The following is a 26,734-nucleotide window of genomic DNA, read 5'->3' on the forward strand; positions in this document are numbered from 1 at the left end:
CTACAAGAAGGGTTTGGAAAGACAGAGCTCAGAAAAGAGCAACAAAATAATTAAGGGACTAGAGGAATTTACCCATGAGGAAGATTAAAAGAACTAAATCAATATGTCTAGTTTGGCTAAGTGATAACTAAGGAGAGGCATTTCAACCATCTACAGATGTTTGACTGACACACACACCCTAGGGAAGGAAAGGAATTACTTAGCAGGAAACAAGCAGGTATATCAGGGAGTAATGGAATGAAATTAAGAAAGAGAAAACTGAGGAATTTAAGGCAAATCCTCCTGACAATGGGTTCTAATAGTCTGTAGAAAACATACCAGCATATGTGCAACATATGGGAACAGTCTTGCATTGATAAGGAGGGAGACTTAACTGACTTGATGGGCCTTTCCAATCTCAAATATTTATGATTCTATAATTAAGCATTATTAAATTTAATGACATGTGCCATTTTGTTTTCAGCAAGTTCTGACTGTTGCCTCAGGTCATAAGTTTGCAATTATTTCCTAACTAAAGGTCTTACTTTTTTACTCATGAATCCTTATGAAATTAACTAGGCTGGTCTGCTATTTTTTTTTTTTCTTAACTTAAATTGAATTTCTATTAATGCATTTCCTCTTATTTCCAACCAGCAGCTCTCTCCCTCAGTTAACAACTCACAATTCCCTCTTTATGCAAGGCAAGCCTGCACACTTAGAGCTTCGTGGCTCAGTGCCTGAACCTGCTCAGCCTCAGGTTGAATGCCTGCTGTGTTCAAGGGAGCTGCTGTTCCCAAGCCCAGATGAGCACAGGGGCTCTTCTTCCTCTGAGGATGAACTGCGTGCAACAAACGGGAAAAAAAAAAAAAAAAAAGTTACATGATATTTTCAGCTAAGAGCTGTTTACAGAGCTTTGAAAGCAGATCACGGCCAGATGAAAAGCTTCATGTCACTGCTCACCCCTGTGTCACAGCACCACTCAGCAAATGAAAACAGGTGTTCATGTGCTATTGCCCAAGCTCCTGGCCAGGATCACAGCTGGTGGGTAGCAAGTTTCCTCTATTTCTCTTTGGCAAACTCCTTGGTTTTGATGCACATGCCTGCTTGTGCCAAGATATATTCCAAAATATCCCCCCAAATGGGTACAAACCTAGGGAGTGATCAGGAGGTTGTGGTCTCATGTGAGCAGTCATTTTGGGGATCCAAATGGTTTGTTCTGCTCTGTCTCAGACAGTGTCTGCTGCCTGAGTGTGCTGCAGCTTTTGCTGATATTTTACCATTGCCTGTGTTACAAGCACAGCTCCTCAGGAAGGTTCATACAGCCTAATTCTTTATTACCTAATCTATTATTAGGTGAATTATTACCTAAATCTATCTTTTGTCCAGGAAAGAGTGCAAGGCCATCTGTGATGCCTGCTGCTTTTGTGATACTTTCTTTCGGTTTCCCCCAGTAGTGCAGCTGCAGACTGGGCACGCTGGATCATCAATATCTGACACTCACACTCCCTTCACTCTTGACTACTTGCTTCAAGCGCCTCTCTTATTATGTGTGCTGGACCCCAGCCTCAGCCAGGGCAGTAAATGGCAGCAGTTTCACATCAGGATGTGGTGACAGCAGTGCCTGCAAACACTCTGCTGTAGCACTGGCAGCGTGGGCTCCCTCCTGAAGGACGAGATGGATCTTCCCCAGCCCCGACAGACAGAGTCCCCTCTTTGCTACCTGCCCCTGATCCTGAGCCCAGAGATGCTGTCTGCCAGCACGTGTGAGAGCTGGTTCTCTGAGGAGATCAGAGGATGTGAGAGCCTGGCAATTTCATCCCAGAGAAGTAAATCCTCGGTGAAAGAGGCTGGCTGCTGGCATTACAATATTCTCAATGCTAATTACCAGAAATCTAGTTTCCAAATCTTTTCACTTTTAAGATACCACTGCAGCAATCAGGCTGAAGTGGGATAATTAAACGAAGCACTGTCTCCTCTCCCCTCCTTCCCCCATCACTCTGCAGCCCTGTCTGTCATTTCCCAGCACAGAATGGCTGAGATGTGGGAGGCTGATAGGAAAGCTCAGTATGTAAAATGCTGAGTGCATTTTACAGGAGGTGTGGCTTCAGCACAGCTTCCTCACTAGGAAAGAGCCACAAGGAGCCCTGGCTGCTCCTGTGGATGGTTTATCACTGAGCTGAGTCCAGTCAAAAGTCGGTGAAAAAGATGTAGGCAAAGAAAGAGAAGAAGGAATGAGAATATTTTCCCCTTTTCCCAAAGCAAGAACAGGCAAAATCTCGCTCTCCTTTTGAAACCCACAGGTTGTGAATCCAGTTTTGGCAGCTGTGATAAATGTGCTGAAGCATCCAAATACTTGGGGTATAAGGAAAGGATTACTGCTTGTCAGAAGTTGTCTATCTTTTGAATATTCTGCCCAAAGCAGCAAAAAATTGAGTAACAACTTGGTACTGACAGCTCTTCCTTAAGATACAGCAACCTCAGCCATTGCCTTAGTCCACAGTCTTCTCTCTGTCTCCACGGCTTAATAAAACAACTTTAAATGTTGCAGTTTTGGTCTTAAACCAAGAAGAGGAATTGTTCTTTCACACTGTCGTGGTTTTAAAGCAGTAACTAAAAAATTACTAGAAAACTTCCTTATTTCTTGCTGTGAGATATGGATTAGAACAAGAGCAAAACAGGCTTAAAACTTAAAAGGAAATAAAGGAAGTTTATTAACAAAACTACAAGAATAGGAACACCAGAATAAACTTCCAGAAAACCCTTTTATCCCCCACTACCCAACCATTCCCTTGTTCACATGACAACATAGAGACAAAAAACTTTGGAACTTTGGTGTTTAAAACAGTCCCAATTCCTGCTAGAGTCTTTTCATCAGTCTTTGTAGAGAAACAGAAGTTTTCTTCTGCTAATCTACGGAGTTTCTCACAAGAAAACTATTTCTGTTACAGCTTTCTATTTCTCTGATGTCAGCTGCCTGGAAATCTGTCATCAGTTCACTCCTCCCATTTCACATCGCTCTGAGGTGTGTTATGGGTCAAATGAGTCTAGGGATGTCATTTTTAAGGATTCAAAGGCAAAAGTTCTCTTCATGGGGTTTTGTGAGCCTCCCTGGAAACAGAAGTTTTCTCTTTGCCTCTCAAAAGGCCACAGATCTTCAACTATTACTTCTCTCCCTCTGTTTCAGCATCTCACAGCATCACAACCACTTCACTATTTGCTCAAAATACACACTTTGAACACTCCATTCCTCCCCATATACTCTGTCATGAATTAAAGGAGTTTTTTTCAGAACATTATTGTCCATCTCCATAGCTTCAACAGAAAAATATTTCAGCTTAATTAAAGCATCTCTTTACTCTCTCTTCCCCATCTAAAACTTAACTCTTTTCTTCACTGTCTTTGATGGTTTTATGATGTCTTCTTCATGTTATCTCTCTCTTTCTCCTCCTTCTCTCTCTCTGGGAAAAAGGAGTAATCTGTCAGTCTCATCTAAGTAGTAAAAGAGTTAAAGTCTTGGAAAGCTGCAGACGTTCATGGTGTCAGGTTTCAGTTCAGCAGCAGAAACTGCAAACCAAGCCAGGCCGGCTCCGTTTCTCACCCCCACCCTCTGTGGCCTTGTCTGGCCTGGAGGGGGGAGGAGGCCGAGACAGAGCCCTGTGACCTCGTCAGAAGCCGGAAACCAAAGAGAACAAAAGAACCCTGGCTTTACATCTTAAGGTGGTGTTCACAAGTTGATCTCACTTCTCAGTGGTTAAAACCACCGCCAATTCTCAGAAATGACCAATAATTGGTCAGAGGAAGAACTCTTATCAGCCTCTCGCAGCTTCAGCTTCCTCCCAGCTCCCGAAGCTATCTTAAAGGTAAAATCACCCCAGGACAACTGTGCATCTCAATACCCAGGTCCTGTAACTCTGCCCCTCTCTCGGAACCTTCGTTAACAATCCAACAGAAAAATTCTCCGGACCGTGCATCTCAGTACTCAGCTCTCATAAAATCTACTCAGACTTTTCCTCCCTTCTCGGAAACTTAGTTAAAAAACCAACAGAAAATATGAATATGCAACAAACTTCAGAAGAAAGAAAAAACTGAGACTGCACAGCCTCAAGCTGTAAAAACTGTATCAAAACTCATCTCTCCAAAAGACAGGCGGTGAACTTGGGGGAGTCAGTGTGACAGAGGCTGGTTCAGAGTTCACCCAGCGCCGATCCTGAGCTCAAAGCTGACCGTGATTGTAGCTGTTTTCATAACTTGATTTTGCAAATTTTTCAATAAAATTGTTATTGATAAATTTGGCTGAATTTCATTTATTACAGTGTACACGCACCTCAGCTGGGCTACTGATTTCACCCCTACCTCAGGTTCACCACCCTTGGGGCTGCTTCCAGACAGCCCAGCTGCATCCCCTTCCCCCTTCAAACCTAGTTTAAAGCCCTCTCAGTGAGTTCTGCCACTTCATAAGATAAAATTCTTCTACCCTTAAGAGAGATGCAGCCCATCCAGTTCCAGCAGGCCGGGTGCCAGAAAAGTTGCCCCATGATCAGAGAACCCAGAATTCTGCCGATGACACCAACCCTTGAGCCACTTGTTGATAATGTGGGCTCCCCTATTCCTTTCACTTCTTTTCTGCCACCAAAGGGACTGAGGAAAAGTCTACCCGTGCTCCTGCCCCATCAACCACTCAGCCAGTGCCCTGAAGTCCCTTTGAATTGCCCTGGCACTCCTCTTTTCAGTCTCATCTCTGCCAGCCTGGAGTAGCAGCAGTGGATAATAACCAGAGGGCTGGATCAGCCCAGGAAGTCTCTCAGTGATGCCCCGTAGCCGAGTCCCAGGGAGGCAGCAGACCTCCCTGTGGGATGGCTCCAGTCAGCATGAGGGGCCCTCTGTTCCCCTCAGAAGGGAGTCACCCACTGCAACCACCTTTTTTTTTCTTTTTAATAAGCTTTGTAACAAAAAGCCAGGCAGTGGTAGATGGTAAAATTCTGATTTATAAATATTTTTTCCCATTTTTTATTGTTTTTTCCCCTCTTCACTCCAATAGCATCACAAGTATTGAGAATGAAAAAAGGCCACACTCCATCATCATTTTCACAGTTTTACAGACGTTTCTAAGAATATTCAGGAATGAGGATGGGCAAAAACAGCACTGCAGGAGCAGGAGTTGACTTCCAGTCCCATCAGAAAGGAAAAGGGGGATCTTCCTGGAAAAGAATCCAATAATATTTTGAAAAAGCCCTAAAAAGTTCCCAAATAAAATAAAAAATTTGGGCCCTCCCAGGCCCTGGTAGCCTGCTGGGCTGGAATTTCTCCTATTCCACCTCCAAATTATTCTTTACCAGTGGATTTGTCTGGAATTTTGTCCCTGCTTTTCCCTATTTTTCCTTCTTAAAAATCCTTTTTCCCCCTGTCCCTTTCTGCTTGTTTCCACTATGTTTTCCTCATTTCCAGTGCTGTATGGGATTTTTTCGGATCTGGATTGTGTCCTGCCTCTCTCCCCACCTTCCGGACCCCTAAATCCCAAAAGAGAATAACCCAAAAAACCTCGGAAGACTGAATCAGTACACGTGGCATTGTACTGTCATTGGAGTGTTCCTAGAAAAACGGGCAGAAATTTGGGATGAACATTCCCTCTCCAGTAGATCCATCAATACCTGCAATGCGGAAGTGGAAAAAGCTGCTAAAATTGGGATTTTACATTTTCCAGGAGAGATTTTGAACCTGGCTTTATTCATTAACCTTTCAACGTGCACAACAGAGGACGGAACACGGCAGGGCCTTAGACACAACTTTGGTCCCTGACACACACAGGCTCCTTGTCCCACTACTGGCCTTCAGTAACACCTTGAACTCCACAATGCTGTGGAGCCGGGCCTTCAGCACAGGGACCTTTCCAGCCTGATCTGCGCTCCTTCTCTGCGTCTCTGCACAAAACACGGCGCAGGAGAGAATGGCAGGAGGGGCCTGTGTGTCACAGCGCTCTGGATTTGTGACCCTTCAGCTCCACACAGATGCAGGTCAAGTGAAAAAGCCAAACTGTTTATTGATGGGATGCAAAGGGATGAGCAGAGGGGCAAAAAAGGGGATGGGGAGTGTCTGGGGGCTGGAAGGAGGGAGCTACCAAAAGGGAGGGAGAGTGGAGGGAAAAAGAAGGGACGGGCAGTGTCTGAGGGCTGGAAGGAGGGAGCTACCAAAAGGGAGGGAAAGTGGAGGGAAAAAGAAGGGATGGGCAGTGTCTGAGGGCTGCAGGGAGGGAACTGTCAAAAGGGATGGAGAGTGGAGGGAAAAAGAAGGGACGGGCAGTGTCTGGGGGCTGGAAGGAGGGAGCTACCAAAAGGGAGGGAGAGTGGAGGGAAAAAGAAGGGATGGGCAGTGTCTGAGGGCTGGAAGGAGGGAGCTACCAAAAGGGAGGGAAAGTGGAGGGAAAAAGAAGGGATGGGCAGTGTCTGAGGGCTGCAGGGACAGAGCTATCTACAGGCAGGGGGAGAGGGCTGAAGCCATGCGAGCTTCCCACAGGCTCAGCTGTGCAAGTCATCAGCTGTGCCTGGAGCTCCAGCTGGTCTCTTCTGGTCTCAGCGTAGTCTCATCTTCCACAGCATCTTAAATGAACACTGGTTCTCCTAAGCCAGCAGACAAGCGTAGCTCTGCAGCTCTTTTAGAGAATATCTCTTGAAGATCTGTGTTTGTCTGAGAAGGGTTGTCATCTCTCCTCAGGACTTGAAGTGCTGGAAGAGAGGGGTACAAAGCCACGATCAGAGCCCGGATCTGTGGGAATCCTAGGAGAAAGTCCTGCCAGGGCCATCCCAGCCTGCTCTTACTGTGGCCACAGGAGTTAAGGGGCCAACAGGACCACCTGCAAGGTATTGGATACGAATCTCTCCCAACTATATCACCACCCAAATCTCTCGCCCTGCATCCCTGAAATCTCTCTGTGATATTCCCACATCACCAAGGTGTCCACAGAGAGAGAGAAGCCCTCTGAAGCCATGCACAGATTACAGCTCCCTGCACGGGCATTTCAGATCCCCCAGTGCCAGCCCCTCACTGCCCGCTGCCCTCACTCACCCTCGATGAGGGCCTGCAGCTCTTTCTTCTGCCCCCTCAGGTGCTGCCCGGCCATCCCTGGGAACACAGAGCCTGTCAGGGCCCCAGCGGCACAGCTCCCTGCCAGCGGCGCTGCCAGCCCTGTGGCCACACGGCCTCCCGCCCCGGCAGGGCTCAGCCCGGGCCCTTGCCGCATCCTGACTCAGCCCAAGGGCACGGCTGCCAGAGGCCGGCAGCAGCAGCCCCGAGGGCAGCCGGGGCTCCAGGGCGCCGGGCCCGGGTGCCGCTGCCGGGGCAGCAGCCGGGGCCGGGGCCGAGCTGCGGCGGGGCGGGGAGGGAGCCCGGGCTCGTGGCTCACCGATGAACCTGATGGCCGCCTCTTGCAGGGTCTCCTGCGGGCTCTGCAGGTACGGCAGGGCCCGGCGCAGCTGCTCGGCCGCTCGGTTCCTGTCCTGTGCCAGCTGCAGAGAGCGGCAGGAGGGAAGGGCTGGTGCGGGCTCTGCCCCTCGGCCGGGCGCTGCCTGCGGCCAGCCCCGGCCTCCCGTGCCCGCCCAGCCCTGAGGCCCGGCCAGCAGCCGCTGGCGCCGGGCTCTGGAGGGGGCAGAGGGCCGGCTGCTGCCCGGGGAGCCGCGGTGCCGCCCCTGCCCGCAGCCCCAGTGTGGGGCTCCATTGGCACCCGGCTCGGGGCCACAGGAGCCTGGAGAAGAAGCCGTGCGGCCCAGGGAAGGGAGCAGCGTGTGGGGCGCAGGCTGGTGCCCCTGGGTGCAGCACCGGGCAGGGGCCACAGCTGCCAGCCCCACACACTGAGCACCGGGACCAGGGGGCTTCTCAAAGTTGAGCTAATCCAGGCTGCCCTTACCAGACACTCAGCAAACTTTGATAGCTGCTCCTTCCTAATCAGCTGCTTCAGATTCCTCCTCTTGAGGAACTCGGCCACACGAAGCAGCGTTTCCCGAGAGGCCTGGAGAGCAGCAGAGATGCAGAGATGGCACTGCAGCCCAGGGCACAGGACTCTTGTCTGGGTGACAGGGCCCTGAGGAAGCCGCAGCCTGGGAGGTTTCAGGACAGGTGGAAGCCGATGCCCTTCCCAGGGATGCACCAGCATCACACAAAACCTGACCTTCGCCACATGCTGGTTCTCATCATGGCAGTGGATGAAGAGTGGAAGCAGGCTCTGGTTCAAAATCTTCTCCAGAGGTTTCTTTCCCTCATCCACTACCAAGTCCATAGCCTTGAAGAAGAGATCAAGGGAGAGCAACTGTACATGGCTGTGGTCCTGGAGGAAAAGAAGAGAAAAAGACCTTAATACCAATTCCCCCAGGCTCACCTGGGCAAAGCCTCAGAAATCTGTAAGATAGAAAGTTTCTGGGCAGCAGCCAATGCCCGTGTCTGGGGGCACAGAGCCTTACATGGTCAAAGAGCAGCAGGAGTGCCTGAGCCAGCTTTGGGGCAGTGGTGCTGCATATCATGATGTCTTTATTCTTGAGAATACTGATGAACACACGGAGGGCCATGCCAACTACATCTCCATCTGCATCACCCAGCAGCTCCTGAAGGCTTCGAGACAGGCTGCACATTCTTATGGCCTGTGTGGAACACAAGGCAGTGCTGGGAAGCCCTGAACGGCTGCAGTGCCAAGACCGCCCTGGCACTGCAACCCCACCCTGCTGCTGCCAGGCCCAGAGGCCAAAGGCCTGTCCCAAAGCACTCAGGCAGGTGAGGCAGGAGAGCTGGGAGCAGCTGCCTCAGCTCCTGAAGCCCAGCCAGCCCAAGGAGCTGCTTTCCCCAGCACAGCTTCAGCCGCTGCCCTGTCCTCACCATCGAGGGTTCCCTGCTGAGCACCACGAGGCCTCTGAGCGCCAGGCGATGCCTCTGTCTGCACTCACTCTGCAGGTGCCTTGATGCGATCTCAAGGACACTGTCACCGTGTTTAGTCAAGTCCAAGCACTCGAGGACCTGAAAGGCACAGGGCAGTGACAGGGGAGCCGGCTGGCAGGAGCCTGGAACTGGGCAGGGCTGGGCCCAGGCAGCAGCACAGGGCGCGGGCACCGTCCCAGGCAGCTGTGGCTATGCAAGGGGACAGGGCTGGCAGGCAGCTCAGCGAGGTAGTGCTGGCCATCGGGCTCACCTCCACAAGGAATGCCAGGAAGGACAGATCACAGCATGGCTCCTCCCTTCTGAGTGACTTGAGCAGGTCGAGTGCAATATGGGAACAGAAGGGGATCAAGCCACGGAGCATCTCCCTGTCAGGGGAAAACAGCACCAAGACCCTGATGGTGGGGGGGCGGGGGGACAAACCTCTCCCAGGAAAGAGTCACAGAGATCTGGCCTTTCCCCAGAATCCCTGGAGGGACCATGGGTACTTTGGGAAGTGGCTCCTTTTGGGCACCCTCCTCTCAGCCTTTTCCAGTCTGCTTAGCCATCCCTCAGTGACGAGGCCCTCTGGCCAGGACCACAGGGACTGTGTGACACACCCCAGGCACAGGGCACAGATTTCAGAGGCAGTTGGGAGAAGTGAGGCTCACCTGGCCAGCAGACCCACGGCATAGTGCTGGGTGTCAGCACAGAGCAGCGTGTCCCAGCCACGCTTGCGTCCCATTTCCATGACCACACTCTCACACCGCAGTCGGCAGAGCAGAGATTTCATGGCCTGCACTGCAAACCTGTGTGCAGAGCAAAGCCCAGGTCACACTGGGTGCACTGGTGTCAGCCACAAGGGCATGGGAAGGACAGGAGGACTGGCACCTGTTGGGGTTGCTGGGAAGGCGGTGTTGCTCCCGGCATGCTTTCCAGAAGCTGTCAACTTCCACTGGTGGCATCTGCTGAGTGGTGATGACAACATGGAACAGCAGAGCCACAAACAGACGGGCGGAATAAAGCATCATCGCCTCGTGGCACTGTGGCATCTGGACAATCAGCCAGAGCACCAGAGTTGCCTGCAAAAGAAGCACACCAAGGCAGTGCTCAGTGCCGAGGTGTCCATGGGACAGGGCCTGAGGGGAGACACAGGGGGAGCAGCAGGCCTGGTGCCCCCTGAGCCTGCCCCTAGCCCAGGTTTCAGCCCAGCGCCTTAGGCAGGGAGAAGACAGAGAGCTCCTGGGGAAGCAAGCTCCAGGTGATCAAAGGCCATGTCCATAAACTCACACTCAAGGGAAAAACGTCCTTGTTGTCTCCATCAGAGGTGCAGGTGCTGCAAAGGGGCCAGTTCTCCATCACACAGAGCAGTGTTGGCAGCACTTTCTCTACTGTTGGTCCCGACGAGCCTATGGTTTGCCACATCATGGCAGCAGCTCTGTGGGATCAGAGCTCTGTGTCAGGGGTGTCTCAGTCACAGAGCCATGCCCTGTGTAGCTGTGGGGACCCAGGTGACAGAGCCCTGGTGCCCTGAGGGGCAGGGAGGGAGCACTGGCAGCAGCCTCAGGAAACAGAGGGGCCCGAGGCTCCTGGACCTCTCTGCCTGTTGGGCAGAGCCCATTGGACAGGCTGTGCAGGGCCATGGGCCCTAAAGGCCGGTGAGCCCTGAGCTCTCAAGGCACGTGGGCCCCATACCTGTCACACGATGGGGCACAGTGCAGGAGGGCCAGCACCACATCAACAGGGTGTTCTTCAGCCAGCCTTATAATGTCAATTTGCTGCCTGACATCCACAGTGACATGGGACACCAGACTCTGGTGAATGTTCCTCACAGTAGCTGGCACCTGGAGGAGGCATGGGGAAGACATGGAGTGCTGCCCAAGGCAGCAACTTCCCCAGCTTCCCCCAAGAAGTGCTTCCCTTCCTGTCATGCTCTGCTGGCCTCAAAGGCTGAGGGGGCCCTGTGGATGTGGCGTGAGGGGGCACAGGATCGTGGGAGACCTCCAGTTCTGGCCCCAGGCTGGGTACCTGCTGCTCAGAAGAAGCAGCTCTCTTCTCAACAACGTCAGAAGAAACACGAGGGTCCTTGAAATAATCCCATATGAGCTCTTGGCTTATAGTGGGAGTGGGTGTCCTGTTGGCCTTTGCGATGCCCTCAGTCTCTCCGGTGTCATCATTTTGAATGCCCTCAGTCCCTGCCATGTCAGCCTTTGCCCTGTCAAACTCCACTGCAGCGTCAGACTCTTGTGAGTGCTCAGCTGAATCTGGGCTGACATCAGGCTCTGCCTGGAGCTCGGTCAGCCTGCAGTCAGGCTCAGCTGCGCCCTCAGTTGCTGCTGTGGTGTTCCTCCTAAGACGAATGCGCAGGAATTTGCGGAACCTCTGTGCAGAATGAACAAAGGACAGGGGAGAGAGGCATGTTCCATGGAGTGCTCCAAGCTCCACTGCTGGGCTGAGCAGTGCCAGCAGGCCCAGCCCAGGTGGGGATGGCTGCAGGTACCTGCGCTGCTCTTCGGAAGCGGCCACGGGCAGGCTCCTGCTCTTGTGTCCTGTCCATGGCTGCATCTGGCAAAGAGCAGCCAGAGCTGAGGGGCTGCAGGAGAGGCCGGAGAACACAACCCAGCCCTGCACTCCCCAGGCAGGGACAGCCCTGGGGTGGCTCAGGGGATGGAGCACAGCCACTGCCAGGGGTCAGCCCCAGCCCCTATTCTGTCTTGTCCTTCGGCATGTCCACATGGGACGGGACGGGACGGGACGAGATGGGATGGGACAGGATGGGATGGGATGGGATGGGATGGGATGGGATGGGATGGGATGGGATGGGATGGGATGGGATGGGGCAGGGCCCAGCTGACTGCAGCCATCAGCCCTGTGGCCCAGTTTTGCCACTCACCATCCTGCAGTGGCTGGAACTTCTTTGGCTCTTCCAGCTGTTGTGCTGGGGCAGGTCCAGGGTCTGTCTTTCTTTTCCCCCTGAACACTTTGAAGACGCTGAGGAATATGCCCGCCATTACACAATCTTGCCTTGAAGGCACCTTAAAGAGAGATGCCGTGGGAAATCTCTGAGTCAACAAGTCCTGCAGTTGTGCCTTGAAGGCACCTGCGAGAGAGAAGCCCCAGGAAGGCTATAGGACAGCAAGTCCTGCAGTCTGGTCTCGAGGGCTCCTGCCACAATGACTGGAGACTCCTCGTAAATGACTGTGGTCACCAGGTCCCACAGTCTCACCTTGAGGACAGAGGCCAGAAGGATGGGAGATGCCTCAGAAAAGGTCCAGGTCCAAGTACCGGAGTCTGGCCTTGAAGGCACCTGCAAAAGAAAAGTTTTGGGAAGGCCACGGGTCACCAAGTCCCGCAGTCTTGCCCCGCAGGCACCTGCAAAAGAAAAGCCTCGGGAAAGCCACGGGCCACCAAGGCCCGCGGTCTTGCCACGAGGTCACCTGTACGAGTAAAGACTTGGAAAAGCTCCGGGTCCGACACAAACGAGGGCACTGTGCGGGGGCTCCTCACAGCACCGCTCTGCCGCGTCCTGTCCCGTCGCGTGCACTGGGCACTGTGGCATGGCCCTGTCACCGCCAGCTCCTATGTCACCACATGTCACAAAGGGCCCTCTGACACCCTGTCCATTTCCATCCCATGGTGACCATGTGTCACAAAGGGCCCTTGCACACACTGCCACCTGCCCTGGGGCCGCCCCCATCCCCCCCAAAGTGGCCCAGGTTGGAAGGAATCGTTGCCCAAAGTGTCTTAGACAGCCCGACAGGATCTTTAGGAACGCCTCAAACCATCAGCAAACGCTGCCCTGCTCTGCAGGCTCAGGGCAGCAGAAGGAGCCCCCAGGGCTGCCGACGCAGCCACAGCAGGAAGGGCACGGGGCCTTGCACAGAATCTGCACAGGGCCTGGCAGCACTGAAATCAGCAGGTGTGGCAGTGTCCCCACCGAGGCAGACCTGCCACCCCAGCCGAGCCCTGGCAGTGCTGGTGCCCTTCTCCTGCCCCAGAGCCCTGTGCCCCTGGGGGGTTTCTGTGCCAGAGGGCAACCAAAGCCCACGTGCATTGGGGGCTGGGCTCCTTCCTTCAGGGGCTGTTGGCAGGAGCTCCTGGAGCTACTGCTGGCCACTCTTGCTATCTGTCAGATGATGTTGCTCCTTCCTGGAATGATGTTTTTCATGGAAGGGGTTTGCAGTAGCACAAAACCACCATCAGCTGCTGAGTTTCCTAGGATGGTTAGATTGTACAGAGGTACTGTCATGTTTCAGTGTGATTTTCTGTCTGTTCTTCTGGGAGAAACATTAGCCCAGTCTCTGATGTTCAAGGCCCCAGTTGTTGCATGTCTGTCTGTGTTGCAGCTGATGCAAGGAAAACATTTCCTCCAGACACAGAGTCCTGCCTGAATAGTCACAGAGCTACATCTATTTTTAATTTTAACTTCTTAAAATTTTTCCAGAGCCTGCTGACTGTTTTCAAGGTTTTCTCCCAATTTTCTCCCTAGTGCACATTCCCCAGAAATTGTGCTTTTACATACTTTTGCATTTATTAAATTTACCTGCAATGACCAGTCAATCAAAACTCTGGGAAAACTTGATCTTCAGGTTGAACCCAGGCAAAATATTTATCTCCCACATCTGAAGCCATGAACTGCCAAGTACTGTCCCCACTGTCGTACTCTGTCCCCTGTAGGTGGCCTGATGCCATTTCAAAGGGGTTTCCAATGAAAGTAAGTTTTAATATTTTTGTAGTTTCCTCATTGGCATTAAAATCCTTGACTAGAAAAATCACATGTCAAAATTTCTAGGATTCTTACACACCAAAGCTATCATTTTCACCCTGGATTTTAGAGTCTCTGAACAGTCACACAAGGTTTTAGTATTAGACATTACAGACAAAGTCCCTGCTGTTCGGCGATCCCATTCCATCAGCATATAGTCCTGATGATTACTTTAGGCAGGAGCAGCAAATGCAAGAATGAGCCAAACAAGCTGTTCCTGTGTTCTCATGTCCTGCACAGCAGTAACTGGGAATTCAATAATAGATTCAGGAGCAATGGGTGCACAGGGAGCCACAAAGACTTTGGGATGCTGAAATGGACCAGCCTGGTGCCTGTGCCCGGGCTGCACTGGGCTGAGTCCAACTGGACGATCTAACAATGGTTGAATGGACACACCATGGGCCACTGGAGACTCCTACTCCTAGTTCTGTGAGCTACAGTATTCACCTGTGATTCACCAGATGATTTTTTTTATCTTTGCTTGAAATCCAGGAGAAGAAAAGGTCAACATGAAGAAGTGTTCTTCCAGTTCTAGTGACAGTTGTGTCTGCACACCACCTGTGCCCATGGCAGGGTGGTTGGAACTGGATGATGTTTATGATACTTTGCAACACAAAGTACTCCGGGATTCTTTGGTTCCCCAAGCGGAGACCAAAACTGAGCTGTGTAAATCCCTGCTTTTTTTCAGTGCCTGCTGCTTCTTCCTTTGTTCCAAGCAAGTCCAGGATTTTATTTCATGTGTCTTTAAGGTGCCTGGACAGAAGAGAGGGAGGGCAGCTGCAGCGCAGGGCTTGTGTCCCACCAGAGTCTCTCTCTCTCACAATGGTGCCAATGCCGCTGCCTTGGGACACCTGAGTGTGTAAGGTGAGCCCACCCTCAGGCACGGCCATCCAAGTCAGTCAGGGGCACAAGCTGCAACTGAAGCTGCCACGCGTTGCTGTGAGGCTTCAAGTGAAGAGAAAGCCATTGTGGCCAATTCTGCTGATGCCTTTTGCCAAACCAAAGGCAGCTGTGCCCACAGCCTCCCCCTGTTTGGCACCCGGCTGCTGCGGACGCCTCAGTTCGCAGGTGCCGACGTTGGGGCTGCTGCTGTTCCTGGGCACACTCTGCTGCTGTTCCTGTGCACACTCTGCTGCTGTTCCTGTGCACACTCTGCTGCTGTTCCTGGGCACACTCTGCTGCTGTTCCTGTGCCCACTCTGCTGCTGTTTCTGTGGGCTCCAGAGCCGCTTGGGCAGCAGCCACTGGGCAGCCCTGCCGGAGGGGACATCGCCACCCTCCCCATGGTGGCAGCAGCTCTGTGGGCCCCGAGCTCTGTGTCAGGGGACCCTCGGTCACAGCACCATGGCCTGGGCAGCCGTGAGGGCCGGGGCTGGCTCTGCCCACTGCCCCTTATCGCAGGCACCCAGTGGCCGTGGCCTGGCAGCACCCCCTGCCCTCCATGTCCCCAGCCAGCCCAGCCTGGGCACCTTGGGCTGTCCCCACCCTCCCGATGGGGTGGTGTCCCAGCTTCGAGGGCTTCTGCTGCAGGCCTGGGGGACATTTTGGGGAAGCACCAGAGCAGCTGGGTGTCAGGAAAAAGGCGGCTGCCCGGGGGCTGCTTATGGCCTCTGATACCTCATTCCTCAGGGCTTCCCACCACCCCAGCCCCTCAGGGGCCTCCTGTCCCCTTGGAACCTTTTGCCACCCACTCCCTCACACATCCCCCTTGTGCTTTCCCACTGCCTTGTCCCATCAGGGCCTCCACAGCCCCTCATCCCTTCATGGCCTCCCAGCACCCCGTCCCCTCAGGGTCTCCCCCAGCCTGGCCCAGCAGCAGCGCCGCAGCCCCACAGGAGCTCCAGAGGAGCTGGATCAAGAGGCACCTGGGAGCCCTCAGCAACCCAGCCAGCACCACACGGGCACAAGGACACAGATGGCGCTTCCTGGCTGGGACAGGGCTTGTGCCTTCAGCAGAACCACCAAAGGCCAAGGGGTTTCTGGCCATTTCCCTGCACCACTGCACGCCCTGACAGGTTGCTGAGCACAAGCCCCCTTTTCCCTCTCTTCCCCTATGCCCCACACACCCTGGGCAGCAAAAGAAAGGTCCTGGGACTCTGTTTATTATAACATATCCTGTATTTACTGTAAGGGAACATTTTAATAGAGAAAAAGCATGATATTTTAGTAAAAGCCTGTCTGCACAACCCAGCTTTTAATTCAGGCGACAATATTAAAAGCAGTGTCTTTGAAACTCTCCTGGAACAGTGAGAATAAAGAAAAACAATGGCATTCTGTACATGGAAAAGAATGTAAACAATATGTGTTAACCAGTTGTAGCCTGTTAAGCCCTGTGAACCCTGTCGGACCCTATAAAAGCGTGCTAAAGATAGAAATAAACGATGTTTGCTACACCTCTATGAGGACTCAGTGAATAGTCTGAGAGGTTTTCCACTAGCCTATTGGACCAAAATATGTATTGCTGTGGGGAGAAGAAACTGACTTCCACAAGCTATGGCTGACTTGTTGCTCCTCTATAAATCTCATGCCTTGAGACTGATATCTTATCGAGCTACTTGCGCAATAAATCATCTCAAAGCATAGTGGTTCCACCCTAATTTTTCATCTTGACACCAAACACACCCTGGAGATGTCTGGGGCCATTCATCATTTCTCTGCTCTCCAGCACCAAGGCAACGCACTCTGGCTACAGCTCTGAGCTCGTGCCCATGGCAACCAGCCCTGGCAATGGGGCTCCATGGAGCTGCTCTCAGGAACACCCCAAGAGTTGGGGAGTGCCCCAAAACTGCCTTAGAAACGTGAGATACCCCAAAATCTCTTCAGGAATGTGAAATATCCCAAAACTCACTCAGTAATGGGCTCCCCCTTTGATCATTATCCCCAAACTTTGGCTGTCTCATTGCAGACCCCACCCCACATCCCAAATCCCAACCCCAACCCATCCCATCTCTGCTGGACATCAAGACCCCCTTCCCAAGACCAATTTCCCTCATTTCACACCTCCCAAACTCCATCTCACCCAATACCCATCTCAGCCCTCCTGATTTGCATCCCATTTTGCCCAATCCCCTTCCAACCCCTTTCCACTTGATGCCTTTAGAAGGCTGACCTAGAACAGAGGCTGGACAGAGTTAAGAATAAAGTTTATTAAAAGGCCTTAAAGGATATAACTTGCGCAGTACAAGAGCCTGGCCAGGGCTACACCCAAGATGGAGCAAAAACAAATGTCACACAAATGGACAACTGATCACAAGGTCTCACATTTTTAGAAGTTTAGGTCCATCTCCGTATTTAGGTTCATGGTCCAATTAGAGCTTCAGATGATGAAGTCCCATCCTTCCTGTTTTCTCTCTTCAGTCCACACTTGTTCATACTTTTGGACATGGAACTTATAATGATTGTCCTTGGTATCAAGCTAGAAAAGGAATTGTTTTGTCTACCTACTCTGTGAAGAGAGCTCACTAACACTTAATAGGAAGTTCAAAGCTACAAACTCAGGCAGTGCAGAATATGAAAAATAGGAAAGCTAAAACTTAAGACATCACACCCTGAGGAGCTGTGGAATCCAGGAATTCTGGGTGGGAATGAGTACTTTTCAGTGGCATAGAGTGGTTTTGAGGTGACAGATTGAATCCTCTCATCTCTTTGAGTGACAAAAAAGAGAGAATACTACAACAGATACTCCCGCAGTCCCCAAATCCTCCCCATTATCTTCTTGAATCCCAGATTCCCTTAAGCACTAGGAAAAAGTGAGGCTTTAGATGCCCTTGATGAATTTGTAGACTTTTACCCAAATTTTGTCTGTTTTAAAGGGATGAAGATGAATTAAAAAAATATCAGGGCCAAATCAAAATGACCACCAGCCCAGTGTGTTGCCAACACAGATCACTGGGAACGTGGGTCATCAGGGCTCTGCCCAACGTGGGTCCTCTGATGGGGGATGGAGCTGGGGCAGCACATGAAGCTCTTCCTGCACTAGGGACACTCGCAGGGCTTCCCTTACCGGTGCATCCGTTGGTGTCTGGCCAAGTTAGACCTGTCTGAGAAGCTCTTCCCACACTGTGGACACTCATAGGGCCTCTCCCCAGTGTGGATGTGCCGGTGGATGGGGAGGTTGGAGTTGTGCTTGAAGCCCTGTAAGAGACGGTCCGAAGATTCCCTCATCTGTCTCACAACCGTCTCAAGGACAGAGACTGAGACCCTGAATATCACAAGGGACTTGGTTTGGGGGTTTGGGCCTAGCTGAGATGGATGTTTGCCAAGTGATTGTTTGCAGGTGGTTGCACGGTACACTGCTCTCGTTCCTGCTGGTGAGCAGAGGCTTGGTAACCTGCACAACGGGTTTTCCACGACTCATAGCTCTCATTCCTGCTGGTGAGCAGAGGCTTGTGCCTGGTACCCTGTGCAATGGGTTTTCCACAACACCTTGTCCTTGTTCCTGCTGGTGAGCAAAGACTTGCAAGACATGGATCGCTCTGTACCCTACACCTGCTCCCTGCGCAATGGAATTCATCACAATGATCATCAATCTCCTCTGGTTTTGGCCCTGCGCCCCTCGCTTTGCAAAAGACTATAAAATTATACCCCAAACTTACCTTCCTTTGAGATCTCCCCAACAGACAGAAGACTCTGCGTCGTTGGACAGCTGAGTGGACTTCGACGTTGGTAGCTATAATCCCCTTACTCTCTTTTCCTTATGCCTTGCTTTCTCTTCTCTTTCCCTCTATCGCATATTAGTGCTGATGAGCACTCAATAAACTGTGTTTTCTTGTTTAAGTCCTTGGTTTGCTGATAATCTTTTGTACTCTAAGACCGGCTAAAAGAACCACGTCACAAATCCCACCTTGCGGATCGTGACATAAATTGGTGTCACGGACAGGATTCTGAGAGACAGAAGGGGTTGCAGGTTGTTGTGCAGTCTGTATCAGGGGAAGGACGTTTCGCTTCAGTCGCACCTAGCCTGCCACGCTGGTGAGCAGTGTCTAGAAAGCAAGGGAGGCGACTCGAATTTCTCACAAACTGCACACGCCCAGGTGAAAAGCACCCCTACACTTGTTTGAGGGCTCTGTCTTCAGAATTTTACACGGGATCTTTGAGTACAAAAGGTGGGACTTACTGGTTTTTTATATGCTGACTGCTTGGTGTAGCGGAGAGACAACCTGAATTTTGACATAAAGGGGTGCCTCCCAAGCAGATTTGGTCTCTCCACCCACGGCAGGGGGGAACGCAGCGTTGGCTGCGTCTGATGTAGTGTGACTGAGTTTTACCTCCCTGTGGTGGTTCTGTGTACTGTTATGTGTTTTTGATGAATTTTGACTGCTTGGTGTAGTGAAGAGACAACTTGAATTTTAACATAAAGGGGTTCCTCCCAAGCAGATTTTGTCTCTTCATCCATACAGGGACGCGAAGGGTGACGTGGCAAAGGCTGCGTCTGTGCGTAACTTAAGTCTTACCTCCCTGTAGTGGTACTGAACCCTTCACACACACTAACATGAGTGAACACTCTGAAAACTCTAGTAAAAAAGATAAAGCTGCATTCATTGCTTTGTTAGCAAAACACAATGCTAAGCCCTCCCCAGCTGGGGAAGAATGGGCTCAAAATAATTGGTTTAACCTGGAAAATGTAACTGATAGAATTTGCTCCCTGCAACATGAGGCAAAGTTCAAATTTGGCCGTAATAAAACCATAATTTGTTCTGTATTGGGAGCTTGCCTTACGTCAGCTGTAGAGGCTCGCACGAGACGAAGGCAGGAAGAGAATGTAATTATACAATACCTACAAAATTTAGTTGAAAGTTTGAAAAATGAAATTAATTTCTTACGAACTGCTCTGAGTGAGGAGTGTGCCAAAAATTCACAGTCTGCTGATTCCTTTAAGGAGTCGTTGGAAAAAGAAACTCCTCAGATAAATCACATATATCCTCAAGCAGAATTACATTTGGTAAAAAATTGTGGCGAGAACTATTGCTCCCAAATAAGACCTTTGATTAAAACAGAATATAACTATATGTCATGGTTTTAAACCACTAACTAAGAAAATTACTTACTTCTTGCTGTGAGATACGGATTAGAATAAGAGCAAAACAGGCATACAACTTAAAAGGGAAAAAAAAGAAAGTTTATTGACAAACCACAATAATAAGAACACCAGAATAAACTTCTAGAAAAACCTTTCCATCCCCTATCTACCCACTATTCCCTTGTTCACATGACAACAGAGACAAAAACTCTGGAACTCTGATGGTTAAAACAGTCCTAATTCTTGCTAGTCTTTTTACCAATCTTTATAGAGAAACAGAAGTTTCTTCCTGTTAATTTATGGAGTTTCTCACAAGAAAACTATTTTTGTTATAGTTTTCTATTGCCCTAATGTTAGCTGTCTAGAGCTGCTATTATTAGAGTTCACTCCTCTCATTTTCACATCACTCTGAAGTGTGTATGGGCCATGCGTCTAGAGATAGCATTTTTAAGGATAAGTTATTCAAAGGCAAAAAAAAAAAAAAAAGTCTTCTTCATCTGTTTCTGTGAGCTTCACCAGAAAACAGTTTTCTCATTGCCTCTCAAGGCTTCAAATCTCTCAACAGTTTTTTCATTGCCTCTCAAGGCTTTTAATCTCCCAGCACTTCACTATACTATAATTACTCTTTACTCAAATTTACACTTTGAACACTATTCCTCTCTAGATCCTATATCATGAATTAAAGGAGTTCTTTTCAGGACTTCATTGTCCATCTCCATAGTTTTAACAGGGAGATATTTCAGCTTAATTAAAGCATCTTCTTAATTCTCTACCTTTCCTGAAGCTTCTTTTCTTTCTTGTCACTGGTAGTTTATAAAGTCTCTTTTTATGTTGATCTCTCTCTCTCTCTCTCTCTCTGGATAAAAAGATTAATCCGCAAGTCTCATCTGGGTAATGAAAGAGTTAAAATCTTGCCCAGGCTTTTGTAGATGGTTCGGTGATCTCTGCTGAACAGGAGCTGGAGCCGTCTGCGATAGAAGGTTCCTCATGGCTGCTCTGGAGCGTGTGGTCGCTGTTTCAACCTGCTGCAAGTCCAGGGCTTCTTTCTTTCTTTACTGGGCAGTTTCTAGTGAATGTAGTTACAGCAAAACCTGCAGCCGAGCCAGAGATCGGCTCGGCCAGGCCGGGGGAAAACCTTCCCCAGGCCCCCCCCATCTCCCGGCCGGGAGACGGAGCAGGCCCGGCCCCATCCCCGCCCGGCCGCATGGCCTGGGCAGGGACGGGAGGCCTGGAGCTCCGCCACCCTTCACAGCCAGAAAACAAAGAGAACCCAGAGAGCTCTGCTTTTACATTTTAAGGTAAGGTTCACAAGTTGATCTCACTTTTCAATGGCCTAAACTGCTGTCAATTCTCAGCAATGACCGATAATTAGTCAAGAGAAAAGACTCCAAGCACTTCCCAGCAACTCCAACTCCCTTAAAGGTAAAGTAACTCCATGACAGGGTCCCAAGGCTGTTTTGGGATGCCAGCTGGTGATGGAGATGGGGACCCCATGCCACGTATGAACCTTCTTGAGGGGGTCTGGGGAGGTGTTGTGGGAATTTTGATGTCCTGCAAGGGTTTGGGGGGGGTCTGTATGGAGTTTTGCAGTCTTGGGGAGTTTTTGGAGCATCCAGGGCTGTGTTTGGGATCAGGGGAGATTGGGGTGTCCCGGGGGGGTTGGGGGTTCTCGGCAGGTTTTGGGGTACCTGGGCAATGCGGGTGGCAGTGCTGGGGACCCCGTGCCGGGTTTGAACCTTCTCACTGTGCACGGGCAGCGTCAGCGTGTTCAGGGAGATCCTGGGGGGCCCGGGGGGTCACCCCAAATCCCAGGGACCCCAAATGCTGAGGGACCCCCCGAACTGCCCTCACCGCTGGATCTGCTGCAGGCAGGGGGGCACCAGCACTCGGCCCCCACCCTCCACCATCACAGGGGGGCTGTGGAAGAAATCTGGGGGTGCACGGACAGGTCGGGTGGGACTCCCAAAGTCCTGGGGGAGGGGATACGGGGGGACTTCCAGGAATTCCAGTTATCGGGGGATGAGAGGGGACCCAGGAAGAGTTTAGGGGGGGTTGGATGGGTCCTGGGGGAGACCCCCAGGAGTCTTGTGGGGGGTGGGGAGGGCAAGGAACAGGGCAACCCCCAGGATGGGTTTGGAGGGGAACCGGATTGGGGCTCTCATGGCAGTGGGATGGGGAGATCTGCCCATGGAATTCTATGGGAATGGCATGGCAGTGAGATCCATCCACAGAATTCCCATGGGAATGGGACAGCAGCGGGATCCATCCATGGAGGTCCCGTGGGAATGGGATGATGTCTGAGATCCATCCATGGAATTTCCATGGGAATTCCCACATTCCCAAATTTTGCCTACCGAAATCCCACATTCCCATTCCCATATTCCCATGGGATTTCTGCCCTCCCCACCTTTACACTCCAGCGCCTCCCGCCCATATCTGACATATTTCTGGAGACATTCCCTGCAGCTGTGAGCCAGGGAATTTGTTAATGCCTCAGCCTGGATCTCAGGGATCCCCATGGCGGTGCCACAGTTGCCATCGCATCCCCACAGATCCCCCAGCCCCGGCTCCCCCCGCTCAGCCCCGCTCTGGCTGTGCCGCTGCTGCAGCATCTGCAGCTCCCCGCTGGCCCCGCCATTGGCGCCGCTCTTTGCTGCCCGCCAGTGGCAGCCCGAGGCTGCAGTGACGTCACCGGTCGCCGGGCAGATCCCGGCGGCGCAGGGCGGCCAAGGCGGAAGCGAAAGTGCCCGAGGGAGCGCGGGGGGAGGGGACGGGGCAATTCCAGGGAATTCCCCTGGATCCCCTCCCGGGATCCCCCGGGACCCTCCTCGGCCGCGCACTGCGGGACCCCCGGGACAAACTGGGCTGAACTCCCGGGCCCTGCGCTCAAACTCTGCCTGGAACCCGCCGGCTTCGGCCCAAAGCGGGGGAAGCCCCAGGATCCGCGGATCCCATTTTTCCTGCGGCTGCGGCTCCCCAGCCCCGGCGGAGCAGGAGCGGGCGCTGGGAGCCCGAGCCCCGATTCCCAGTCTCCTTCTCTCTCTCTCTGCTGCTCTCTCCCTCTCCTTTGGGTGATCAGAAATGCCAGAGCGGCTGGAGAGCCCCGTGCCCAGCTCGGCTTTCCCTGGAAAGGGAGGCCTGGGGGTGCGGTGCCCCGGGATGGCCGGGAATGGGGCTCCGGGGGTCCCCGGGCTGACGGAACCGGAGGATCCAGGGGCTGCCAGGGGAGGATCCCCGGGAAAGGGGGTGCAGGGCGCTGTTGGTGCAGGAGAAGGGGGTGCAGGGGGTCCCGGAGCTGGGCAAGGAGATGCGGGGGGGTCCCAGGGCCCAGGAATGGGGATCCAAGGGGGTCCCAGGGGGGCTCCCCAAAGCCCCTCCCAGGGCACAGCAGGAGCTGGGTCAGGAGCTCTGGCAGAGACAAAAGGGGGTGAGCCCGGCATGGGGGGGACATGGGGGAGTCACAGGCGCTCCCGGGAGGGGGACACGACCCCCAGGGACCCCTCCTCACCTTCTCCCACGTACCCCAACAGAGGCCCTAAATGGATGAGCAGAGCTCGGTGACTGCAGTATGAAACTTGTTCAGTGGCACAGGAGGATTTAGAATTGAGGACAGGGGAAGGGTTTAACCCAGCCTCCTGTTTGAACAGCCTGGAGAGGGGGCTGGGGAGAAACCCATGCCTGCATTGAATTGAGAGAGATCCAGACCCGGGCTGGGAGAGATTTGAGACACACCCACCTTTGGACTTTGCTGTCCACAACACCCTGACACATAAAGGTAAAACCTTACAAAAGAAAGGACTTGGAAAATCATGGTTTAGGACTTGTTACGTGGGCTTAGTGTAGCTAGCAGCTGGCCTGATAAGTTCCCAGGCAAAAACATCTTGAGAATGGAAAGTTTGTTAACATAACAAGCTATTCTTGGGGAGAAAAACAAGTGCACCCGTAGTAACAAGGGATCTGTCCCATGGGAATCAGTAGAAAAAGTATGTAAACATTGTTAGAGAGAAAAGTTTGGATTGACATGTACACTCACCATTACCAACCAGTGAACTGAGTTCCCAACCAACTGGAATTAAGCACGGAGCCTTCTGATAACCATGTAAATATAAGCTGTGTGCAATAAAGCTTTGGCTATGGTGGAAGAAGAAACAGGTGTCATTGTCCATCTCTACTGCGACACACCCAAGCAGGACATCGGGTCCTGCCGAAGCAGTGGAAAGAAGCAGCTCTGGTGGCCAAGTGGCACGGCCCATTCCAAGTGTCCCTGAGCACAGAAACAGCCCCAGCACAGCTGAACACGGGGGGACCCCTCAGCCTCGGCTCAAGGGCTCTGCAGCCCCGCAGATTTGGATTTCCCGGCTGCAGCAGGAGGATGGGAGGCCGCCCCTGAGCCTGCACTGAAGGCAAGGCAGCAGCAGCCAGGGCTCCCCAGCGGGGGAAGCCCCTGGGCCTGCCCACAGATCCTCTGCTGAAATCCTCGGCCTGGGCACCCTCCTTTGGCATCTCCAGCCCCTGCGGGACAATCCTGGCTGGCACTGCTGGAGCTTCAGGGCTTTCTGTGCCTGCCCTCGCCACAGCTGCTGGGGAAGGCACCGGGAGAATTCCACTCTGGCTCTCAATTACACTCACACTCTGGGCTGGCTGGGATTAGAGTATATGAAAATATACCAAGTATAAAATTATTTTTTATTTGATTTCTCCAGTCAGGCTTGGTTTGCATTTGCCTTGGGGAAAGGAATTTTAAAGGGTTTTTCTTTTAAGGGATGTTCCACCTCTCAGCAGAGATGAACTTAACATCTCAATTGACTGGAACGGCCCAAAAGATTCCCACAAAGACAACGACCATCAACAAAACATCAAGGCCCCACAGCAAACATCAACCAACATCTACCCCAGACACTGCCCTGGCACAGCTGGAGACACCTGGTCTGGAAAAGGCTGAGCAGGAAATCCAGGAGTGCAGACCTAATTCACATCAGAGACACAGAAATCCGGGTGCAACAGGAAACCAAACACTAAGGACTCCACAACTTGGAAACAATGAACACTAAACCAATGGATTTCTATGGGTTCAGACTGTATAAAGTTTAGGAAAGATCTAGTAAAACTCACATGTCAAGGAATGATTTTCTCTGCACATGCAGACTATGTGTGGCTGAAATGATTCTGTTCAGAATCAAGTCATGCCTTATTTCTCTAAAGACATTGTTGGAGAGTTTTTGCTTTTCACAGTTTCAGTGAAAGGATTACACCCTTAGAAGAATTTTTCGTAATAATTCTACTTTTCTATTGTCAGTTCTGTTTGGGCCAGGGGTGTGAGAATCAGTTTTTAGTCAGAGGAGAAGAAAACACTTGATTTTTTTCTAATTTTTGTTTTTATGATTGTGCGTGGCTCGTAGTGATGGCAACATTATGGTATGGGTTTTTCCATGTTCACCTTTAAGCTGCATTTTGAAAACTAGAAGAGTTTGAAAGGTGGCCCATTAAAATGTAAAGAGTTAGTAGAAAATTGTTAAAAAAAAAAAAGAAAAGAAAATAGTAAGGCGGGGGGGGGGGGGGGGGGGCCGGTGGGCTCCATGTGAGTCATCCCATGGCTGCCCTGGAAGAGAAGCTTCATTCCAGGCAGCCAGCAGAGGAGCTTTAGAAATGCAAATTAACACCCCTGGGGCAAAGCATGGACAATGTACCAGGGTGTTCCTGCCTGGGGGAGGAATTGGGCTGAATTCCTCTGCCCCTCACCCCAAGCTCTACCTGCTGGCACAGATGGAATTTGCACAGCTGAAGGCAGATCCCATGGTGAGGATATCTGACTGCAGCAGAAATTGGTTAAGCTAAAAAGGAACACAGCTAATTGAGAATGTTGTGAAAACTTCACTATAAAAAATGGGGGGAAGTCATCCCAGTCCCCACCTTAACTTGTGCTCTCAATTTCTATGTTATCTAGGGTGAATTAGAGCACTGGGGTTTTTTTGCTCCAAGTTAAGGGAAATCCGTTGGGAATCCAAGTATGTGCCGAATTAATTAGAGAAAAGCCAAAAATTGATGCAACCCTGGCTGGAGGGAGCACCCAAAAATGGGGAAAAGATGAACAGCCACCAGAACAAATCCTGCAACACCATGGACCAGGCCATGGGAACCCTAATGAATTCATATCAGGAGCCAGAGAACTAATTTATCATTTCCATGGTATAATTAGATTACATGATGTCCTCAAAATAATACCCAACCAGACAGCTCCAGTTCCTGACTTTCTTCCCAACCAATCCACCCAGATGAGGAACACATTTCACCATGGGATGGGGTCAGATTATCTTTTAGCAGGAAAAGGAGGTAGAGTTTGTGGAAAGTTAAATTACTCAAACTGCTGCTGGCAAATAGATCACAGAGGAAAAGTGGTGAAACAGATAACAAAGGATATAAGAAAAGAGCTCATGTACTGGTCCAAACGTGGAAAGGATGGGAATGGGCAACATTTCTGTGGTTCCCTGGCAGACCATGGGTTAAAGGAATGCAGTTTCTCCTCTTATGTGCTACAGCAACTCTCATCTTTTCACCATACACTGCATCTTGCTGAGTGCAGCTCATTCAGCAGCTGAGCAAGGGGATGCAGGGGGCAGCCAGGCCTCCTGAGCCACAAACGGCTACAAAAGGACAGAGAATGAGGGCACTGAGAGCAATCCCAAAATCAAAGAACACCCAGGAAGAAAAAACAGAGTCAATGAGTGAATCTGCTTGCAGATAGGGCCAGGGACTTGTACATAAGGAAACAATGGGAGAAAGCATCAGTTTCAGAAAATGTTACCAATTGGCAAGGACCGCTGCTCTGACAAAGTCCCGCTAAATTCCTGAACTTCCAAAAGAACAAAGACTTAACAGAGCCATCAATATCGGATGTTCTACAAAAGTGGGGGGTACATATTAACCGGGACATGCAGGAGGCAGATGGGGAAGTCTGAACCTTCCAAGCACCTCGGCCAGTGGGGAAAGGGACAGGGACACGCGGCCGGGAAAATCAGGACAAAAACGAGGCCGCGTCCTCCAGCAGCTGGAGAGAGCGCACGGCAAATGCCCCACGGCCTC

At 51.5% G+C, this 26,734-nt stretch overlaps 2 protein-coding genes across 3 annotated transcripts in view; both read right to left on the reverse strand.

Annotated features, from left to right (window-relative positions):
* Positions 1-23,938, reverse strand: part of LOC147645220 (uncharacterized) — a 170,070-nt gene extending 146,132 nt beyond the window's left edge. The window contains exon 1 of the mRNA XM_086874826.1: positions 21,343-23,938. The gene's annotated coding sequence lies outside the window, so the exon portion shown is untranslated. The remainder of the gene's footprint in view (positions 1-21,342) is intronic.
* On the reverse strand, positions 5,992-12,469 carry LOC147645227 (maestro heat-like repeat-containing protein family member 7). 2 transcript variants are annotated; one of them, XR_015282408.1, is made up of 17 exons: positions 12,098-12,469; positions 11,765-11,906; positions 11,372-11,436; positions 10,900-11,253; positions 10,567-10,715; positions 10,162-10,309; positions 9,763-9,953; positions 9,543-9,680; positions 9,146-9,260; positions 8,836-8,973; positions 8,427-8,603; positions 8,138-8,293; positions 7,877-7,978; positions 7,376-7,478; positions 7,039-7,095; positions 6,305-6,698; positions 5,992-6,090 (listed from the first exon to the last, which is right to left on the reverse strand). XR_015282408.1 is itself a non-coding variant. In XM_086874801.1 (16 exons), the coding sequence occupies exons 2-16, from the start codon at positions 11,880-11,882 to the stop codon at positions 6,574-6,576; spliced, it is 2,136 nt and encodes a 711-aa protein (XP_086730927.1). In that variant the 5' UTR covers positions 11,883-11,906; positions 12,098-12,428; the 3' UTR covers positions 5,992-6,573. The 2 variants fall into 2 exon arrangements, 1 of the variants encoding a protein (XP_086730927.1); XM_086874801.1 differs by having other exon boundaries at positions 5,992-6,698; positions 12,098-12,428.
* Positions 23,939-26,734: the final 2,796 nt, after the last annotated feature.

The sequence above is a fragment of the Cyanistes caeruleus genome, unplaced genomic scaffold (assembly GCF_971803275.1).
Source record: "Cyanistes caeruleus unplaced genomic scaffold, bCyaCae1.hap1.1 HAP1_SUPER_30, whole genome shotgun sequence".
Classification (NCBI taxonomy): domain Eukaryota; kingdom Metazoa; phylum Chordata; class Aves; order Passeriformes; family Paridae; genus Cyanistes; species Cyanistes caeruleus.

Bases quoted from the DNA above. Each gene is read 5' to 3' on its own strand.
- LOC147645227 (XM_086874801.1), bottom strand. From the start codon at position 11,882: ATGGCGGGCATATTCCTCAGCGTCTTCAAAGTGTTCAGGGGGAAAAGA. The intron at 7,979-8,137 runs GTCAGGTTTTGT...GCTGCTCTCCAG, and splicing joins AGAACCAGCATGTGGCGAAG to GCCTCTCGGGAAACGCTGCT. The intron at 6,699-7,038 runs GTGAGTGAGGGC...CCTCTCTTCCAG, and splicing joins GCTGCAGGCCCTCATCGAGG to CACTTCAAGTCCTGAGGAGA.